The sequence below is a fragment of the Carlito syrichta genome, unplaced genomic scaffold (genome assembly GCF_000164805.1).
Source record: "Carlito syrichta isolate Samal-C Ts95f unplaced genomic scaffold, Tarsius_syrichta-2.0.1 Scaffold288006, whole genome shotgun sequence".
In the NCBI taxonomy this organism is placed as follows: domain Eukaryota; kingdom Metazoa; phylum Chordata; class Mammalia; order Primates; family Tarsiidae; genus Carlito; species Carlito syrichta.
In genome coordinates, this window is record NW_007232102.1 from 20,026 (window position 1) to 40,823 (window position 20,798).

Consider the following 20,798-nt stretch of genomic DNA (forward strand, 5'->3'; position numbering starts at 1 on the left):
GCCAAGTTGCCCAGGTGGGTCTCGAACCCGCAGGCTCAGGCAATCCACTCACCTCAGCCTCCCAAAATGCTGGGATTACAGGCTGAGCCACAGAGCCCAGCCGTTGTAATTCTTAATTTTTTTAAATTTTGCTTTGTTTCCAGAAAGACATCGGGAAGAAAGAGAGCCTGATGGATTATTGTTTTTTGTTTTTTTCCCAAGGAAGTGTTTAAGAAACGAAGAAGTTAGATATTTTGTAGTGCCTAATCATGATTGGGTTTTCATGCTTGTATGTGAGATGTACCTCCCTCCAACCTTGTTATGACATCACTACCTGTCTGATACATATACATATTTTTTAATTTTAGAAATAACTTTTTTTTTTGAGACAGTGTCTTGCTCTGTTGCCCAGGCTGGAGTGCAGTGGTGCAATCACAGCTCACTGCAGCCTCAAACTCGTGCGTTCAAGTGAACCTCCCACCTCAGCCTCCTGAGTAGCTGAGACTACAGCTATGTGCCACCATGCTCAGCTAATGTCTTTTTACTTTTTATGGAGACAGTGTCTTGCTGTGTTACCCGGGCTGGTCTTAAACTCCTAGGGCAAGCAATTCTGCCGCCTCAGCTTCTCAAAGTGCTGGGATTGCAGGCAGGAGCCACCACACCCAGCCTAAAAATGTTTAAAAAGAAGAAACAGAGAAGTTCAAAATGTCAAACTGTGGAAGGAGAACCAAATGGTCTTACAGAAAAATTTTACAGATTCTTTTTTTTTTTTTTGAGTCAGAGTCTCACTCCGTTGCCCAGGCTGGAGTGCAGCCGACCACTGCAGCCTCCACCTGCTAGGTTCAGGCAATCCTTCCACTTCAGCCTCCCAAGTAGCTGGAACTACAGGCATGTGCCACCACGCCCTGCTAATTTTTCCATTTAGTGTAGAATTGAGGTCTTGCCATGTTGCCCAGGCTGGCCTTGAACCCATGGGCTCAGGTAATCCCCTTGCCTCCACCTCCCAAAGTGCCAGGATTACAGGTGTCAGCCACTGTGCCCGGCTTACAGATCATTTTTAACAGCCCTTTTCTCTGAAGTTGGATATAATCTAGAAGAATATACAGCTACAGTAGGAAACTAAGCAAAAATGAAATATAAAAGTATTACATATTCTTGGGTTTGCTCATATGTTATCATTTGATAATAGTGCCATTTGCATCAGTGGTTACAGCACTTGTACGTTTGTCTTATTAAACGGAACAGGAAAGTTTGTTAGGGTGACCTGCAGTGACTGGGTGCCCTTTTATGTGGTTTGGGGTTTTCCACTGTGCTGCAGGCTGTGAAGTCCATACAGGGTAGTATCTCTGCATCCTGATGTCTCTGAGTCCTCAACCAGCTCGTAGGAATCAAGCAGGAACCAGAAAACGGAACAAGCCACTGACACTGAAAAAACAAAACAACATGAAACAAAGAGAGCCATTCTCCCTCCTGAAACCAGGAACACCCGGGCAGCAGCGCAGATCTAAAAGGCCACAAGTTGATGCAAAGTCACTAAAATGCAGGGAGCCCGGAATTTGCCACCAGGAGTGTCAGTCTGCGTTGCTGCTGACCACTCGCTGTGGGAAGTGTCTGCCCCTTCTTCTGTGTCTCTTTTGTCTCCCAGACCCATGGGGGCCTCAGGCCGAGGATGAGATGAGCACACCCTGCCCCTCTCCCGGCGGCTTGTCCCTCTGGTTTCACACAAGGGTTTCAGAACCCTTCTTCCCCTGGCTGCCAGCATGCAGGCCCAGTGGGCTTCGGAGGGCGTGCTTGGGGCCACGAGGCTGTGCCCCTGGGCCTGTGGGCACCCTGCTTCTGGGCTGTCGGAAAACCTCTTCCCAGTTCCAGCCCTACCTGGGCTCTTGGAAAGCCAGCCAGGAAAATCACGGCCGTCGTCCTTCCACTTCTACTTTTGCATAGACAGATGTTTCCTTCAGGGTCTGCTCAGCCCCAGTGAGGGGACAAGGGCCTGTCCGGCCACCTGGCAGGACACACGTTCATGAACACGCAGAGAAGGCGCCGGTTTCCTCCTCCTGCCTCGTGTCCAGACTCTTTGGAGACAGGATCGACACTGTTTTTGTTTTTGCAAAGCCCCATTGTTCTGCTGTCACCCACGCTCAGGACGCGGTGCGCTGTGGCTTGCTGCACAGCAAAACCTTTCTCTTGGAAGACGTTTCCAAATCCTCTTGTGGGAATAAAAGGTCAAGCTAGCAACACAGGAACGCTTCCGTTTAAGCGTTTTATTTCTCTAAAAGAGAGTCTATAATCCAAGGCGTTTAAAGTTTTAAGAGAATCTTCACGGAAGAAAAATGGATTATTTTGTTGATTTTCCCACCTGGGTCTCCATAGGAAGGTGCTGGTTAAGACCTGGTCAGGACCTGTCTCCTGGTTTGAGGGACATGAGAGCTGGGTGGATAGTGGGGTCGTCTGTCTCTGGTCCTTCCTTTGGGGCTGAGGGTACGTGAGCTCTTCAGGGCTGGGGTGGCCAGTGCGTTCATTCAAGCCCAAGCAAGCCACCTTCTGCTTCCTGCAGAGATCTTCAGAATCTGCTACTTTCTGTTTCCTGCAGAGAATAGGAGCTTGGCCTCCCTGGCTTTCTCCCACCAAGGGCCTCACAAAGCCCCCCCTGCCCCTCCCCAGGTTTCTGAAACCACCCAGAAGATGAAGGTGGACCTAGAGCAGCACCTGGCCCGGCTCGGCGAGATCTTTGCTGCCCGTGGTGATTATATTCAGACTCTGAAGTTCATGCAGCAGATGGCGGACAACATCATTGCCCAGCTCTCAGGACTGCCTGTGTGGAGGGAGGTCACCACAGAGCTGACCGAGCTGTCTGACCAGACTGGCTACGTGGAGTACTACAGGTGAGGGGCTGCTGGGAGGCAGAGAGAGGGACACAGGGCTGCCTTGGTGTCCTTCATTCAAGCTGACACATCGAGGCCTGGGCAGAGAAGTGCCACCAGGAAGTCCTCATGAGCCATTAGCCAAAATCAGGAGACCTTGTGAGCAAGCAGGGGCTGCATGGTGGATGTGTAGACTAGCCCCCTTCATAGTCAGGCAACAGATGTGCCCACGATCCCAGCGCCGGAGGCTGGACCTGGCCACCTGCTCACGGTAGGCTGTTCCTCTAGGACCAGCATTCTCTGTGACTGGTACTGGGTGAAATGCCGCGTGGTTTACAGGCTCCTTGACCCCCAGGGTTTATGTGGCAGAGTTCCCTGTACCTACAGACTTAGCCACGGGGATGCAGGGGGTTGGGAGATGGTGGCCTTGTGGCTGCATGAAGCCTTCCTGATGGCAGCTTCCTAGCACCCCAGCAATGCTCCCAGCCTCACTTAGATGGACAAACTCATACCTGCTCATCCAGTCTTCAAGGGTTTGTTGATGTCTCCCCTGCCTCCCCATTGCCCTGACCCCATTCCAGGTGGAGGAACTGGACACAGGTCAGCCAAGCAGGGACCAGCTGCCCCCCCTCCGGGTTCAGGGTCTAGCAAAGGTCTCTGGGGAGAGCCAGGCAGGAGGCAGCAGTCTCAGCTGTTGGGTGGCTTCTGGCTGAGTGGCAGCAGGTACTCGTGACAGGCAGGTTACCGTGCTCCCAGGGCCGTTGCCTGGCATGGAGGAGACACAGGGCGGGGTGCACAAATGAGCATCGGCTCTTCAATCCCTGCCCCAGTGTGTTGGCTCCTTTTCAAGCCATTGACGAAAGCTGGATCCTTTAGCCCAACGTTGCACAACTTACTCTGGTTCTCTGGATCCGTGTCCCCTTTTGTCATGAAACCCCACCCCAGGAGGTCACTGCTGGGCTGAGTCCAAGGGGCTCTCCCCTTCCCAAAAGTAGACGGCAGGCCCTGGGCAGGGAGCTCATGATGTCCCTGGCTCTAGGTGGTGCTCCCTCTCTGTGTCCCCAGCAGCCTTTCCAGCTCCTGCATCTCCACGGCATTATAGAAACTCTGGGTTGAAGGGGACCTTGGTCCAAATCCCCACCAGGTGGATGCCCACGGACAAGCTGTCTTCCTCCCAAGGGACTGAAAGACACTGACAACTCCAAGAACGGCCTGTGACTGCCTACGGCCCAGAACAGTGGTGTTAGCCCTGTGACACGTGGGCTGTTGACGGCCTGAGCTTTCCGAGTCTTTATGTCGGGGCAGGGGTGTGGTACGGGTGTCGTGTTGGTCTTGCCCTTTTCTCTCAGTGCACCTAGCCTACAACTGGTAAGGGCCTCACGTGGGCATGTTGATAATGACACTGATGAAATAAGTCAGAACTTACATCAAAGGGGACTTAATTGTTAAGACAATTTCATTTAAAATGGGGAAGAAGACCAGGCACGGTGGCTCACACATATAATGCCAGCGCTTTGGGAGACTAAAGCAAGAGGATTGCTTGAGTCTGGAAGTTCGAGACCAGCGTAGGCAACAGAGCAAGACCTTGTCTCTACAAAAAAAATCCAGAAAGGAGCCAGGTGTGTTGATGCATGTTGGTAGTCCCAGCGACTCGGGAGGCTGAGGCGGGAGGATCACCTAAGCCTAGAAGTCAAGGCTGCAGCAAGCCTTGATTGTGCCACTGCACTCCAGGCTGGGCAACAGAGTGAGACTCCCACTCAAAATTAATTAATTAATTAATCAAAATAAAATAAAATGGGGGGGAAATGGAGCAATGGCACCACAGCTATTTCCGTGTGGGTGACCGATAGGGTCACCTGTGATCCCCAGCCCCTAACTCCCCACCCCTCATTTAGGTTGAGGCAGAAAGATCTAGTCCAGGGTTGGCACCTGCAGCTCCTGAAAATTGTAAATGTTCCGCCCATCTGTTTGCGGGTTCCTCCCACCCAAGCTGCTGGAAGGAGCCAGCCACAGGGCCGGCTCCTCCAAAGGGCTCCACCTTGGCTTTCGGATGGGTCTTGATCATGACCGTCCAGCCTTGTGAATATCCCGAGAGCTTTTCTCCTAGGCCTGGAGAAGTACTGGCGGAGATAAAAAGCCACGAGGCAGGAGAGGGAGTCCGAGCAGGGAGTGGCTCTGGCCTGGGAGATCTAAGTTCCGGGGTAATGCATTTCCCCATCCCCCTTCCCCCATGTTCTCACTGGTTCCTCTGGGAAAACACAGCCGCCTTGGAGCTGTTTCCAGGAAGCCTTTACAACATGAGGCGTGGATGTGGGGAAAATGTATTGAATCACGACCATGGAGACTGGGTTAGAAGCAACCCTAACTCGATTTCCTGCTGAGAGGGGAGAGCGGTAACAAGAAATCTTCAGATTTGAAACATGAGGCTGGTATTTTGAGAGGTGCACCGTGGCTGGTGTGGACAGTGTACATTCCTAGGTCAGGCTCTCCATGCCCACAGGCCTCGTTTTTTGTTTTTTTTGCTTGTTTGTTTGTTTCGTTTTGTTTTTAGTTACACCCTGTTACCTAGGCCAGAGTGCAGTTGCACCATCATGACTCACCGCAGCCTCAAACTCCTGGGCTCAGGCGATCCTTTCACCTCTGTCTCCCAAGTAGCAGGGACTACAGGCACGTACCACCACACTCAGTTAATTTTTTTTTTTTTTTTTTGAGTTGGAGTCCCACTCTGTCACCCAGGCTGGATTGCAATGGCATGCTCACAGCCACTGTGGCCTCGACCTGCTGGGCTCAGGCCATCCTTCCTCCTCAGCCTTCCAAGTAACTGGAACTACAGATGCACATCACCACACCCAGCTAATTTTCTATTTATTGTAGAGACCAGGTCTCACCAAGTTGCCCAGTCTCAAACCCCAGGGCTCAGGCAGTCCTCTTGCCTCCGCCTCCCAAAGTGCTGGGATTACAGGCATGAGCTACCACGCCGGCCAATGTTTTTATTTTTTGTAGAGACGAGGTCTTGCCCAGGCTGAGAGCCCTCGGTTTTTCAATCTACAGAATGGAATCCCAACACTAGATGTTTCCCAATGCCCCTTCCAGCTGTGAGTCTGAGAAAGCTGGCTTCTTGGGGGCTTCCAGCAAGCGGGGGCAGGCTCTGTTTGTTCCGCAAAGTCTGACTCAATTGCTGGGAACCCCAGAAACCTACGGTGGGCTGCCCCCTGTGCTGTGTAAGAGTTGAGGATATTTTTTTTTTCCTTTTTAGAAATCCCAGCAGCTTTGGGGGATACAAATAGTTTTTGGTCCGGGCTTTAAGTGTACCTACCACCCCCACCTGAACACATTGTACCCCCATAGGTGATTTTTTTGTCCCTCCACCCCTTCCCCCTCCCCCTTCTGAGTCTCCAGTGTCCATGAAACCATTTTTTCTCCTTAGTTTAGCTTCCACTTCTTTATTTATTTTTTTTTTGAGTTGGAGTCTCACTCTGTCGCTCCCGGCCACCGCAGCCTCAACCTACTGGGCTCCAGCGATCCTTCTGCCTCAGCCTTCCAAGTAGCTGGAACTACAGGCGTGCACTACCACTCCTGGCTAATTTTTTGATTTACTGTAGAGATGAGGTCCTGCCAAGTTGCCCAGGCGGGTCTTGAACCCGCGGGCTCAGGCAGTCCACTCACCTCAGCCTCCCAAAGCACAGGATTACAGACTGAGCCACTGAGCCCGGCTTAGCTTCCACTTCTAAGTGAGAACATACGGTGTTTGGTTTTCTGTTCCCGAGTTCGCTTAGGAATTCCATCCAAGTTGCTGCCAAAGACATTATTTCCTTTTTTCTGATGGCTGAGTAGTATTCCATGGCGTAAATATGCCACGTTTTCCTTATCCAGTGATTGGTTGATGGGCATGCAGGTTGATTCCACATCTTTGCAATTGTGAATCGTGCTGCACAGGGGTCAAGGATTTCAATTAAGCTCCTTCTTCTGGACTTCAGCCTTGATTCACAAAGGCTACCAGAGCCTCCAGCCTGCTCCCTCTCCCCCTCAGAGCCTCTCTGCCACTTTCTGCAGCTCTACACCCTCCGTGCCCACACTTCAAAGGCCTTCTTGCGCGCTCTATGGTGTCAGTGAAGCAGAAAACCACTGCTGGGTAGGAGAGGTCAGCACATTCGTTTGGCTCTCGCATCAGGAGAAACAATGATCCAAAGACTCCTCTCAGGGGATGGAGAGAAGTCCCCTGTCTCTGCTCTTCCCTCCTCTGTCCTCTGTCTTCCACTCCCACTTTCGCATTGCTCAGATTAGTCCCCAGCACAGGGTAAATGGGTACAGCTGTCTAGGGAGCCTGATGCTGTCTTTTTTTTTTTTTTTTTTTTTTTTTTTTTTGAGTTGGAGTCTCACTCTTTCGCCCAGCCTGGAGTGCAGTGGCATGCTTCTGGCCGCCACAGCCTCGACCTGGGCTCCTGCAATCCTTCTGCCTCAGTAGCCGGAACTACAGGCGCGTGCTACCACACCCAGCTAATTTTTGTTTTATTGTAGAGACGAGGTCTTGCCCAGGCAGGTCTTGAGCCCGCAGGCTCAGGCAATCCACTCACCTCAGCCTCCCAAAGTGCTGGGATGACAGGCTGAGCCACCGAGCCCAGCCTGGTGCTGTCTTATGAGGCCACCTTGGGGTCCCATCAGTGCCCTTGGGTAAGGCGCCTGGATTCTTCACCTGTGCTCTGGAGAAACAGGAGGGCAGGGCTTCAAAGTCCCCGGTGCCTCACCTGGTTACCCTTTGCATTCAGCAGGCACTTAATCCTTACTCCTGCCCTGTGGCATGAGGGGTTCCAGCTTCCTTTATGGAGGCAAAAACTGAGGTTCGAAGTGGAGAAGTGAGCCGGGCTCAGTGGCTCAGCCTGTAAACCCATGCCTTGGGAGGCTGAGGTGAGTGGATTGCCTGAGCCCGTGGGTTCGAGACCCGCCTGGGCAACTTGGCGAGACCTCATCTCTACAATAAATCAAATTAACCGGGCGTGGTAGCGCGCGCCTGTAGTTCCAGCTACTTGGAAGGCTGAGGCGGAAGGATCGCCAGAGCCCAGCAGGTCAAGGGCTGCGGTGGCCGGGAGCGGCCACTGCATTCCAGTCTGGGCAATAGAGTGAGACTCCAACTCAAAAAAAAAAAAAAAAAAAAACCAAAGCGGAGAAGTGGCTTGCCAGAGTCTCCCAGCGGAGATGTGACTACCTTTCCCCATCAGCGCAGCCCTTGAGGCACAAAGGCCCCAGCAGTGAGGGGCTAGGAGGCCTGGAGGTCTGTGGGTGTCCTGAGCTTGGCTCCCCAGCCCCACCCTGACTCCGATGATCCGGGACCAGTCTGCTCATTGGGCATCCCTGGCGCTATGCTCACTGCCTGGCATCAATGTTGACTGCAGTGAACCCAAATGTCACAGTCAGTGGCCAAGATGGGAGGCCTGGGGAGCCAGGCTGAGCGTTCATCCAAGAAACCGGCATCTCAGGGGCTGTCTTAGATCTGTGGCTATCAATGTCTGGCCTTGGCTGGTCTGATGATGTCTGAGTTTTAGAAGCAAAAGAGGCAGGTCCAAGGAGACTGCAGGGAGGCTACAGAGAGACACCTCAGAGCTGCCCTGATGGGGGGGGTAGCCATGTGCGACTATTAACATTTAAATTAATTAAAATTAAATAAAGCCCAATACTCATTTCCTGCTGGGCTTGATGGCTTACATCTGTAATCCCAGCGCTTTGGGAGGCCGAGGCAGGAGGATTGCTTGAGTCCAGGAGTTCGAGACCAGCCTGGGCAACATAGTAAGACTCTGTCTCTGTTTATTTAAAAAAAAAACAGGCCAGGTGCAATGGCTTACACCTGTAATCGCAGCACTTTGGGAGGCGGAGGTGAGAGGACTGCCTGAGCCCAGGTGTCTTGGCAACTTGTCGAGACCTCAGCTCCACAATATAAAAATCAAAAAATTGACCAGGTGTGGTAGTGTGCACCTGTAGTTCCAGCTACTTGGAAGGCTGAGGTGAAAGGATCTCCTGAGCCCAGCAGGTCGAGGCTGCGGTGGCCGTGAGTATGCCACTGTACTCCAGACTGGGTGACAGAGTGAGACTCCAACTAAAAAAAAAAAAACAACACAAAAAACTCACTTCTTCAGTTGCACAAACCACGTTTCAAGTTCTCAGAACCCACCAGCGAGCAGTGAACAACACAGATTTAGAATAGTTCCTTCACCGTGGAAAGTTCTGATGCAAAGTACTAGTTTAGACACTCTGCCTGGGGGTTAAGGCCAAGGTGGGAAGGTGACAGTTTATCCAGGCAGCAGTGGGGGTGAGGCCTTGAGTCTCTGCAGCTCCTGTATGCTGGGTGCCTCCTAGCTCTGGACTGCTTGTTATGAAGGGTCAAGAGGGCCTGGGGGCTGCCGCTGCCGTGCAGGCCTCCCGCGTGGGCAGCAGATGGGGAATTCTGCCCTGCTGCCTCTGACCATCCCTGCCCTCCACCCAGGTGGCTATCCTACCTCCTGATCTTCATCCTGGACCTGGTCATCTGCCTCATCGCCTGCCTGGGACTGGCCAAGCGCTCCAAATGTCTCCTGGCCTCGTGAGTAGCCCTGCCCGTGGGTCTGGGACAGAGTGCTGGGCAGGGTGCCACCGTCAGAGAGACAAAGGCCTCTGGACCCAAAGGCCCAAAGGCCCGGACAGGCCCAGAGTAGGGGGAGAGGGCAACGGCCAAGCTGCCCAAAGCCCCCACCTAGCACCCAGCTAAGGGGACACAGCAGCCACCGACCAACCGTCTGGTCACCAGGCAAACACTGGGCTCTCCTTCTCTGGACTCTGAGCAGCTGAAGGAACATGGGCCCAAGCCTTGGGACCTCTTGCCACCTCCAGCCGACGCCTCCAGCCAACGCCTCCTCAGCTGTTCTCACACCTGTGTCTCCTTAGACCTGGGCTACAGGGATCGGGCTCCACAGCCCTCTCCCGACAACTGGCAAGGCCCATGTCAGGGCAGAGATGGATGCCTTCGGAGCTGCTGCCAGGGCCCTGGGGCCAGAGGAGCAGGATGGTGGCTGGGAGGAAGGGCAGTGGAGGTTGGTGGGGTGACAGCCATCGCAGGGGGCCCCTGCCAACCTCTGCCCGGAACTCCCTGGTGCCCACCTCTCTCCTAGGATGCTGTGCTGTGGGGTGCTGAGCCTGGTTCTCAGCTGGGCTTCCCTGGCCGCCGACGCCGCTGCGGCAGTGGTGAGTTGGTGGGGCTGGGAGGGTCTGGCCGGGACAGCGGGTTGGTGATGTATCCTGTGTAGAGCCCCCAGGCAGGGCCAGCGTCCGGTCACAGTCCCTAACCTAGAATCGCAGAACCTCCTAACAGGGGACCCGGGTCATCAAAGCCGAGATAAGACACCACTGCTCATAAAGGCCCGCGTGGGTGGCCAGGTGGCTCCTCTGGGTATGAAGATCTGACAGGGCCCGGGGGGCACAGGTGGGTCTGAACTTCTGGCTGGAGGGACTCTCCGTCAAGCACAGTCTGCCAGCTCCCCAGGCACCAGGACTGTAGAAGGTGGGTCTGGCCGGCCTCCTCCCCGTCGCCCTTGAACTCACAGTCTCAAGCGCGCAAGGTGTCTCTTCCTGGACATGGTGCCTCAAAATGGTTTAAGAAAAAAAGGAGGAAGGGCTTTCTATGTGGATACAGGTGGTCTTTAACAGGCCTGGTGCTAAGCAGTGTGTGAGGCTGTTCATTTCGTCCAGCTGAAGGAATGTGTTTGCTGGGTGACACTTGATGGCACACGATATCTAGGCATGCAAAAGCCAGGAGGGCGTGACGTTTGCTGCTGAGAAAGTCCCAGTCATTGAAAATAAGACTTGTGGGCAGAGCAGATCACTGCAACCCCAGGACTCGGTAGGGTGGAGGTGGACACTGTGCGTGTGCGTGTGTGTGTGTGTGTGTGTGTTAGTAACCCCAGGACTCGGTAGGGTGGAGGTGGACACTGCGCGTGTGCGTGTGCGTGTGTTAGTAACCCCAGGACTTGGTAGGGTGGAGGTGGACACTGCGCGTGTGCGTGTGCGTGTGTGTGTGTTAGTACCCGTATGATAGAGAAGGTCACCATTTACCTGGTTCAAGGGCCACAAAACTAACCTTGTGATCTGAATCTGTTCTGCCCTAGCGGCCTGGGGAGGAAAGGCGGGGCCTGGTGCCAGAAGCCCCCTAACCAAACACACACCTTGCCCAGTGCCCCAGGGGGCTGGCTGGTAGCTCTGGGCATGGGCGCTTGGCCTCCATGATGCCATAAGAATAAATGGACCCTGGCGCCGGTTGGCTCCACAGCGCTTGGCAGAGGCTTGTGCAAAGGGAGGCGGCTCCTGTCTTTGCCCCTCCCCCATGCAGCGGCCAGGGACCAAGGACGGGTAGAGAAAGGGGCATGGTAGGAGGGCCTGGGTCACGCTCAGCAGCATCCCGGTGGCATCAGGCGCTGGGACGGCCATCAACAGTGCCGCCGTGGCCAGAGCGACGGACGCAGCTGCCTGGCTGGTAGCCTCGCCTCTGTGGCCAGGCGCCAGCCCAGGGGAGCCTTGCATGGAGCCTTCCCGGCCCAGTCGCGCTCCCTGGGCAGCTGCTGCCTTCTGGAGGCGGCGGTGGCTTCCAGCTTGCCCAGGCCAGCTGCCTCATGAGGGGAAGCCCCTCCCAGCCAGGCCTCCTCCTCTTGACCAGAGGCGATTTAATCTCTCAGCTGGGTGCCCTGGAATGCGGGGAACCATTTCCCTAATTCCTTCAGTCAGGCCTTGTGTAAGCCAGGGGCAGTGTGAGCAGGAACTGAATGGGCCTTTGATGGCGCTGGAAATGCTGTGCATTCTAATAGGGAGCGGGCGAGGAGGAGCCAGGAGGGGTGGGGAGGGTGCCGGCTGTCAAGGGGTTGTTGTGGGAAGCTTTTGTGTGGCCTCCCAATGCCACCCTGCTCTCGGAGGCCTGTTTTGACAGCCGTGGGGCCGAGGCCTGGCACGCACGGCCTCCGCTCCCTCCCTGCCCTTTCCTGTCCCCAGATAGGACCTCTGTGAGGACAGAGCGCTGCTCCTGGGATCTGCTCCAGGCAGTGCAGAGAGAGGAGAGCAGACGCCTGGGGGAGCTGAGCTGTGTCCACCCCGTGTGGCCAGCGGCGTGAGCCATGGGGGCCTGTGGTGGGGGCAGAGAGGAAAGGAAGCGCCAGGAAGAAGGAAGGGAGAAGTGGGTGGAGGGAAGGGTGGTTACAGGTACTTTGGCCACGGAGCACCATGGACAGAGCACTCCAGGGGAATCCAGGCCTGCTCCCCTGAACCAGAGGGTAGGCGGGTGGCCTTTTGGGCCCCCGACCTGGGCCCACATCTCCCCCTCAGCCCTTCCAGCCGTGGGAGAGTTACTGAAGTTCCTCGTGCCTCAGTTTCTTCCTCTGGAAGTATATAAGAGGACTTGCCACAAAGAGCAGTGGACAGGAGAGGGTGAATGGGTTGATCCTTGGGAGACACATAGAAAATGTGCAATAAACCGTGGCCACCGCTGGCTTCCTGCACATTTATCATCGTCATGTGAGGGTCACGGGGCAGAGGGGTGGCCAGACGGTCGCCTCTGTTCTCAGAACTGCCTGCAGGCTCAGCCATCAACTGGGTTGGGCGCTGGGCAACCTCTCCCGATGCCCCAGCTGTGCTCAATGCCTCTTTCCCTTCTCCCCGCCTCCAACCCCATTTCGTGAGTGGCGTACATGCAAAGCCAGGAGCACACACGCATGCACGTGCACACACACACACAAACGCTGTACACACATACAGGTGCTTGTAGAATTAAGAGGAGAGTGGCTTCCATTGCACCCCACGCCTTAAACTATTCTAACACACCTGTCTCAGGAGATACAGGTTCAGGAATGACCAAGGGGTCTAAGGAGCAGGCCTGGCCTCGGAAAAGAAGGTAGGAAGACAGGAAGGCCACGTCACCGCGAGAATCTTGGATGGGGCCTCCCATCCATCTCCCTTCTTAGATCCCAAGCATCTTAGGGGTGACCCGGACCAAGATGGTGGCCTCACTCTTTGTTTCTCCCAAGGCTTCCCCATGCCCCCCTCAGGCCTGGCTGCCCTCTCCCTCGTGCTTCCTCTGGGAGATGGGAGTGCACCCTGGGCCTGTTGGCTCTGACTGATGGTAATAGACCAGGCTGATTTAGGACGGATGCTGGTGGTTTGTATGCCAAGTCGTTCTCCTGGGATCCTGAGTGTGTGCGTGTGTGTACACACAGGGGGCTCTGGGGAAGCTTGTTCCAGAGGGCTGTGTTGTTCCCCAGCCCCCATGCACAGATTTGTTTTTTTTTGAGTTAGAGTCTCACTCTGTCTCCCAGGCTGGAGTACAGTGACACTCACAGCCACTGCTGCCTCGACCTGCTGGGTTTGGGCGATGCGTCTACCTCAGCCTTCCAAGTAGCTGGAACCACAGGCACACGCCACCACGCCCGGCTAATTTTTTATTTATTGTAGAGACAAGGTCTTGCCAAGATGCCCAGGCTCGTCTCAAACCCTTGGGCTCCGTCAATCCTCTTGCCTCCACCTCCCAAAGTGCTGGAATTACTGGCATGAGCCACTGCACCCGGCCAGCACACATTTTCTAGACCATAAATTCCACAATACAGTTTGCCATGGTATCCATGCCTAGAACCCTGCATGGTGCCCAGTAAGTATACAGTCAATCTCTGCCTCATGAGTGAGTGATGCTCTAGTGTAGACCCTGAGGCAGCAACTTCTGAAAGAGAACCGGGTCCCTGGCAGAGCAGGACCATCAGGGAAGTCCCCTGCCCAGGAAGCATGCACCGACGAGGGGGCAGCCCCTGTGGGCAGGCTGCAGGACTGGAGCTCACCCTGGCCCCTCTGAAAGGTGGAAGCCCTCCTTGACCCAGGCCCCAGGGTGCACCAGGCCGGATCTGGGGTACTCCTGGCTCAGGATGGCGCCTTTGCTGCCATCCCTCCCAGGACCTGTGCCTGGTCCCATGGGACCCGTGATCCCTGACGTCCGGGTTCCCCGACCCGTCCAAGACAAAGGCTTACTGGTGGATTCAACGCTCACTGTTCTTTAGAAAGAGAGCCAGGGCAGCCCTCATAGACTGACCGCCAGAGTGAGATAGCGAGACCAAAAATAAAAGAACAAGACAAAAAGTAAAAGAGATGAGCAGATGAGGCTGTGGTGCAAAGAACTCCCTGCATACAGCCTGTCCCTTCCCAGGCCCAGACTTGCCAGTCCCCGAGGCCTGTCCCAGAAGAGGCACTTAGGTGAGAGTAATGGTTCACATGCTATATGCCCCAGTCACCTTTCTGAACACTTAATGGACATTGATTCATGAGGTAAATAGCACTGTGATCTCCATGTTACAGATGAGACACCTGAGACACAGAAAGAATAAGTAACTCGTCCAAGGAGCAGCTAGGAAGGGCCAGAGCCAGGGTTCCAACCCAGGAGGCTAGTTCCCGACTCTGTTTATTGCCACCTGAAAATGAGCTCGCAGGGCTAAGCTGGCAGGTACCTGGCTTCTCCCAGGGTCCTGGTGCCTGACTGGCCTCCACCCCCTCCCGTCTTTCCCTAACCCAGGGCACCAGTGACTTCTGCGTGGCTCCCGACACCTTCATCCTGAACGTCACCCAGGACCATGTCAGCAAAGGTAACGCCTGTCAGGCTTCTGCTGTAGGAGCCACTCTGGATGTATGGCCGGCCAGACCGCCTCGACTTACCTCTTGCAAGCATGTAGTCACCCAACCCCTTCTTACCCCTGGACTTCAGGTCCAACTGCTCCTCCGGGCCATTTCCTAGAAACTGCCTCCTTGAGGAGCTCGGGGACAGGAAGGTAGCCTGGCCGTAGAGGGTCTGGTTATTTGTGCGCTGCCTGAAGCTCATGCCGTTCCTTACAGAGGTGACCCGCTACTACCTGTATTGCAGTCAGAGTGGAAGCAGCCCCTTCCAGCAGGTATGGCCCATCCACGCGTGCCCTCACCCTGCCCTCAGTCCCTCCACCAGCCCGCTGACCAGGAAGGTGGAGGTGGCTGGCCCTCCTTGCCTTCCGTGGTCTTCCCCTCGGCTCCTTCTCCCAAGGGGGCCGTGCTCTCAGTCAGCATGCTCTAGGTGGTGGTCTGCACATGTTAACATGTGTGCACCTCGCTGGGGAGCCAATTCCTATGCAGGTGTTGTGCAGGAGTTTCAGGGTGGGTCTGGGACTGTGCGTTTCTCAAAAGCTCCCAGGTGAGGCTGGCGCTGCTGGTCCGAGGGCCGCACAGACGAGCAGCCAGCAGTACAAGGACTGTGTAGCCCTCAAGAAGCCGGAGAGACAGGGGACACTTATTGCGTGCCCGAGGGCCGTCATCAGGGACTTGTCTGGGCCGCTGCAGACAGTTGGGAGGGTTAGGGAGACAGGCCCACAGGCCCCTTGGTCGTCAGGGGCTCCTGGGAGGTCGGGTCTCACTGCGGGTTGTCTTTCCTGGCCCAGACGCTGACCATCTTCCAGCGCTCACTGAGCACCATGCAGATCCAGGTCGCGGGGCTGCTGCAGTTCGCCGTGCCCCTCTTCGCCACCGCAGAGGTAAGGCGGCCGCCTCCCACGGCACTCGTGCTGGAAGAGGGGTGCCCCAGATGAACCCAGCAGCCCTCTCGCCTCCCACACCTCCATTCAGCCCCAGGGCCAGGCCGTGCTGAGCTTGCTGCTGGCTCTGGATTCCCACCCCATGGCCTGGCCTTGGCTTCAAGGCCCCTTTGCACAGCTACTGTTTGCGGTTTGATCCACCTGCTCTCTCCCCACAGCTTGTTCCCTGCCTCTTTCTCTCTCTCTCTTCCTGCTTCAGAAAGATCTGCTTGGAATCCAGCTGCTGTTGAACTCGTCGGAGTCCAGCCTGCACCAGCTGACGGCCATGCTGGACTGCCGAGGGCTACACAAGGTGCTCGGGTGGCCCTGGGGCCACATGGAGGGTGTGCGGGCCCCCCGGCAGGCCCCTCTTCCTGGAGAAGCCAGTAGGGGTTGAGGAGAGAGCGAGCCTAGGCTCCCTTCAGGCCTGGGAACGGAAAAGGGAGAAAGTGCCTGGTTTCTCTCCTGTGGCTGAGGCAAACCCAGTAAAAGGGACCAGGGGTCAGGGATAGGAGGGGTGGGTCAGGTTAGCTCTGAACCCTTGCGGCACCCAAAGCAATATGAGGGAGGCTGTTCCATTGTCCAGACTCCCAGCCATCTGGTCAACCCATCTGTCTCCCGGGGTTGCAAGTGGATATCTCAGGCTCTTTATCAGAGTCATCTTTCCAGTAACAAGTAGTATCAGACAGACACAGCGATGCAGGGAACACATTGGGAGCATATGAGCCACTCCCCACCCCCACTCAGTGAACCAATATATGTTGACAGCTTTCGTGTCCCATAATTTAGTGCAGAAAGTCGCAATAATGTCAGTTCCATGCTTGGCCCTGGTCTGTGCACTTTATATTTAAGATGACTTTGGGTCCTCACAGTTATACTGTGAAATAAGTGTTATTTTAGGGGAAATTTTGTAGAAAACTATACATAACTGTGTGTGAATGGATGGATAAATAGAGATATATATATACATACACAAGGGAGACCCAAAAAAACCCGGAATTTATTTATAAAAAGTTGTAGGTTTTTGGGGGGTTTTTTTCCTTTTCTCAAGTTGGAGTCTCACTCTGTTGCCCAGGCTGGAGTGCAGTGGTACACTCATGGCCACCACAGCCTCGACCTGCTGGGCTCAGGCAACCCCTCTGCCTCAGACTTCCAAGTAAGTGGAACCACAGGCATGCACCGCCACCTCTGGCTAATTCTTTTTTTGTTTTTATTTGTTGAGATATGGTCCTGCCAAGTTGCCCGGGCTGGTCTTGAACCCCTGGGCTCAGGCAGTCCTGTCATCTCCACCTCCCAAAGTGCTGGGATTACAGGCATGAGCCACCACACCCAGCCAAAAAATTGTGTCTTTATTCTTACAGGTCTAAACTTCAGTCACCTTCAGAGTACTCTCTGTTTGATGCAATACACCTGTCAAGATCAAGACACTTTTCCACTGCTCAAAACAATTTTTGAACTCGGCAATTTTGACACCTCTTAGTGCTTCTGTCATTTTTTTGTTTCGCCTCTTCCACATTGGCAAAATGCTTCCTTTTGAGGACTTTGAATAGGGAGGGTGGACCACAGGGCTCATGCTGTTTGGGGTCAAAAACTGCTGAATGCTCAGCATGATGTGGGCAGGTGCACTGGTAAATCCCCATCATGAAATGGGCAGACGTGTTGAAAGAATCTCCGAAAAATTCACCAAAGCTGAACGCAGCCTCTCACAACAATGCTAGCTGGTACACTGATGCCGACGGGTTCCTAGAACACTTACCTAGTGGGGGAAGCCTGTACTACAAGAGACCATCCTCCAAAAGATAATTCCAGTTTTTCATGTGTGTGTGTGCATGTAGCTATAGCTACAGAGTAGCTCACTGTAGAGTAGAGATGGCAAGTCAAGGACTTGGGTTTGGGGTCCTAGAGTCTGACTTCAGTGCCAAGAGCATGGAAGCGACCCTTGTATCCTGTCTCCCTCTCCCCACCGCCCCCCATACCGAACCCCTCAACCAGTCCTAGCAGCTGTGTCCTAAATGCATCCGTTTCTCTCTCTGTGGCTTCCACCATGGTCCAGTCCTGCTCCTCTGGGACATGGTGGCTTCCCCCAACTTTCGCTTGCCCCCCTTACTACTCATGACCTTTCACGCTTAGCAGCCAGAGCAGTCCTTTATAAAATGAGTCAGGGCTGGGCTTGGAGGCTCAGCCTGTCATCCCAGCACTTTGGGAGGCCAAGGCAAGTGGGTTGCCTGAGCCTGTGGGTTCGAGACCAGCCCAGGCAACTTGGCAAGACTTCATCTCTACCATAAATAAAAAATTAGCCAGGTGTGGTAGTACATGCCTGTAGTTCCGGCTACTTGGAAGGCTGAGGCGGGAGGATCGCCGGAGCCCAGCGGGTTGACACCGGGCTGGCTGTGAGTGTGCCACTGTACTCCAGCCTGGGTGACGGAATGAGACTAAAGCGCAAAAAAATAAAATAAAAATGAGTCGGGACTTGTTGTGGTGACCCACACCTGTAATCCCAGCACTTCTGGAGAGTGGAGGAGGGAGGATTGCTTGAGCCCAGGAGTTCAAGGCCAGCCAGGGCTATGTAGCAAGACCTCACATGAGCTCTACAGAAAAGCAAAAAAAAAAAAAAAACTAGTTGGGCATGGTGATGTGTGCGTGTAATCCCAGCTACTCGGGAGGCTGAGGCAGAAGGGTCGATCTCCTGCACCCGGGAGGTCGAGGCTGTGATGAGCTGTGATCATGCCACTACACTCCAGCCTGGGCATCAGAGTAAGACCCTGACACAAAATAAAAATGAGTCCGATCACATCCCTTCCATTCCCTAATCCTCCTATGTCTTCCATCCCCTTATGGTAAAGTCCAGACTCATCACCTGCCTGCAAGGCTCAGCATGATCTTGCCCCCCTGACCCCACCTGCTGCTGGCCTGTCTTCTCTTTCATCCCAAGCTTGTCCCTTTGCCCCTCTTCTCAAGGTGTGCTCCTTCTTGCCATCCTGGCCTCAGCTCCAATGCTCCACCTCTGGCTCCCCCCACCCTGCAACCTGCTGTCTTGTTCAGAGCCAGCCCTCCAGTGCCTGACTCAGCAGATGTTTGCAGAGTGACTCCAAGAAGCCCCATGTGTTGGGCCCCAGAATGTGGCCCCTTCGTGGTGGTACAAGGCACTTGGGACTGGGGAACAGCCAGGAGAACCCCGGTCCGGGCTAGGGGGGAGGGGCTTCCGGAGAAGAGCTCAGCCCCCAGACTTTGCGCCTCCCTTCTCCAGCTGCATACCCCCTCCTCCCCCTCCAGGACTACCTGGACGCCCTCACTGGCATCTGCTACGACGGCCTCGAGGGCCTGCTGTACCTTGGCCTCTTCTCTCTCCTGGCCGCCCTCACCTTCTCCATCATGATCTGTGCGGGGCCGCGGGCCTGGAAGCACTTTACCACCAGGTGGGCTCCCAGTAAGGGGGGCTTGGGGGACTTCTGGGGGAGCGGATGGGAAGCTCTGCTCTGACTGAGCCCAGAAGGGAAACAGAGGGCCTGGACATTCAGCCCCAGTAGGCTGGCTGGATTTCTACCAAGCTTCCTCCAGAGTCCAGGCAGACCCCAAAAGGAGGTTCAGGGGCTGACGGTGGTGACAGCCCCCCACCACAGCCCGGCATCCCTTGCTTTTCTCTTCTTCAGCAGGACATTGCAACATGGGATGAGGGGGAGGTTCTGGTGCTGGGAAGGGTGTCCCGGGGAACACCAAGAAAGATAAAGATAAATCATGTCACTGTTATCAAAGAGCATACAGGCTTTTTGAAGAGCTAGACAGGGAGAAGTGGTGTCCAGGCACCCCATGAATAGGTTAGGCAAGAGGAAGCAGGGTAGGGCAGACCCGTGTGCACACAGCATGGTGGGCTGCCTGGAGGAGGTGGACATGAAGTTGAGAATGGGGCAGAGTGATCTGTGGGAGGCAGGCCCAGGACCATGTTTTAGAGGAATCCCAAGGAGATGCGTGCCCTGGGAGAAAAGATGGGAAAGCAGGACAGAACCCGGCTGCCCCAGGCCTCCCTCACCCTCACAGCTGGCATGTTTTACCTGTCGTTCTAGAAACAGAGACTATGATGACATCGATGACGATGACCCCTTTAACCCCCAAGCCCGGCGCATTGCAGTCCACAACCCCCCAAGGGGACAACTTCACAGCTTCTGCAGCTACAGCAGCGGCCTGGGCAGCCAGACCAGCCTGCAGCCTCCGGCCCAGACCATCTCCAATGCCCCTGTCTCCGAGTACATGTATGGCGGGGGCTCCCCAGGACCCCCAAAGCATCCATCCTGGGCAGCACGGCTCCCCCAGCCCTCGTGGGGAGTGGGGTCTGCGGACAGCATGCTAGCGTCCACAGAGCCAGGTGGGGGAGGGAACACATCTGGCCACCCCTCACACCCACCCGTGCAGATGCCAGGCAGCAGCCTTTTGCCGCAGGCAGCAGCCTTTTGCCGCAGCCCACAGGACGGGTCCCAGGCCTGAGAAGCTGCATTTGTCCAGGCCACGCCGCTCCCGGCACTCGTTGCTCATTGGCCGCTTGTCCCTGGACCTCCCAGAGTGTTCTTGGCCGAATCGCCCCACCCGCACTCTGTGATCTCTCTCTATCCCCCCTCCCTGCTACCCTGTGCAAGCCCACGGGCCCTCCCGTAGAAATCTCCAGTGTGCACACACCTGCCACACATGCACACACGCATGGGCGTGCACACACACACACAATTCCTTCAACTCTCCTCTCCATCCCACAGGAACCAAGCTGTGCTCTTCGGCGGGAACCCACGCTACGAGAACGTGCCACTCATCGGGAGGGGCTCCCCCCCACCCACGGTAATCCCACCCTTGCGGGGGAAATACTCAAAGATAAAACCTGCCAACTAGTGAATGCTCTCCGCAGAGGTAGAAAGGGGGGGACACAACAGCTTTGTTACTGAGTAAGCATTAAACCGGACTGTCCTGGGTATCACAGGCAGCGCCCTAAGGAGAAAGAAATCTCACCTGGCAGACACAGGACACACCCCACTGCACACCTGTCCTCAGGAAAGAAAACTCGCCGGCACCATTTGTCCATCCTGCCCGCCTGCTAATTGAGGTGGTCATCCCTGTTAAAATAAAACTTCTATTTCTGTGACAATCAGAGAGGTACAGCAGGGAGCCAGGTCCCTGAGTGAACTACCCCGAGAAGGAGATGAGGTGCCATCTTCCCTGATGTTTACATTTCTAAGAAATGGCTCCCAGGCCCTTAAGAAACCCTGGACTGTAAGACTGGCAAGAACCTTGTTTAGCCCCTATAAAGGTTTGCATATGCCTTATAAGGAGAGATTGTTTACAGTGACGTTTTCTTTTTTTTTTTTTTTGAGTTGGAATCTCACCCTGTCACCCAGACTGG

At 55.0% G+C, this 20,798-nt stretch overlaps 1 protein-coding gene across 1 annotated transcript in view; it reads left to right on the plus strand.

Annotated features, from left to right (window-relative positions):
• The window catches only part of TTYH2 (tweety family member 2), a 39,705-nt gene that overhangs the window by 13,496 nt on the left and 5,411 nt on the right, over nucleotides 1-20,798 (plus strand). The window contains exons 3-13 of the mRNA XM_021710073.1: nucleotides 2,641-2,861; nucleotides 9,316-9,411; nucleotides 9,977-10,049; nucleotides 13,712-13,719; nucleotides 14,406-14,467; nucleotides 14,715-14,770; nucleotides 15,287-15,379; nucleotides 15,639-15,731; nucleotides 18,692-18,834; nucleotides 19,480-19,665; nucleotides 20,161-20,239. Coding sequence (XP_021565748.1) covers nucleotides 2,662-2,861; nucleotides 9,316-9,411; nucleotides 9,977-10,049; nucleotides 13,712-13,719; nucleotides 14,406-14,467; nucleotides 14,715-14,770; nucleotides 15,287-15,379; nucleotides 15,639-15,731; nucleotides 18,692-18,834; nucleotides 19,480-19,665; nucleotides 20,161-20,239 — 1,089 coding nt within the window. The 5' untranslated portion in view covers nucleotides 2,641-2,661. The remainder of the gene's footprint in view (nucleotides 1-2,640; nucleotides 2,862-9,315; nucleotides 9,412-9,976; nucleotides 10,050-13,711; nucleotides 13,720-14,405; nucleotides 14,468-14,714; nucleotides 14,771-15,286; nucleotides 15,380-15,638; nucleotides 15,732-18,691; nucleotides 18,835-19,479; nucleotides 19,666-20,160; nucleotides 20,240-20,798) is intronic.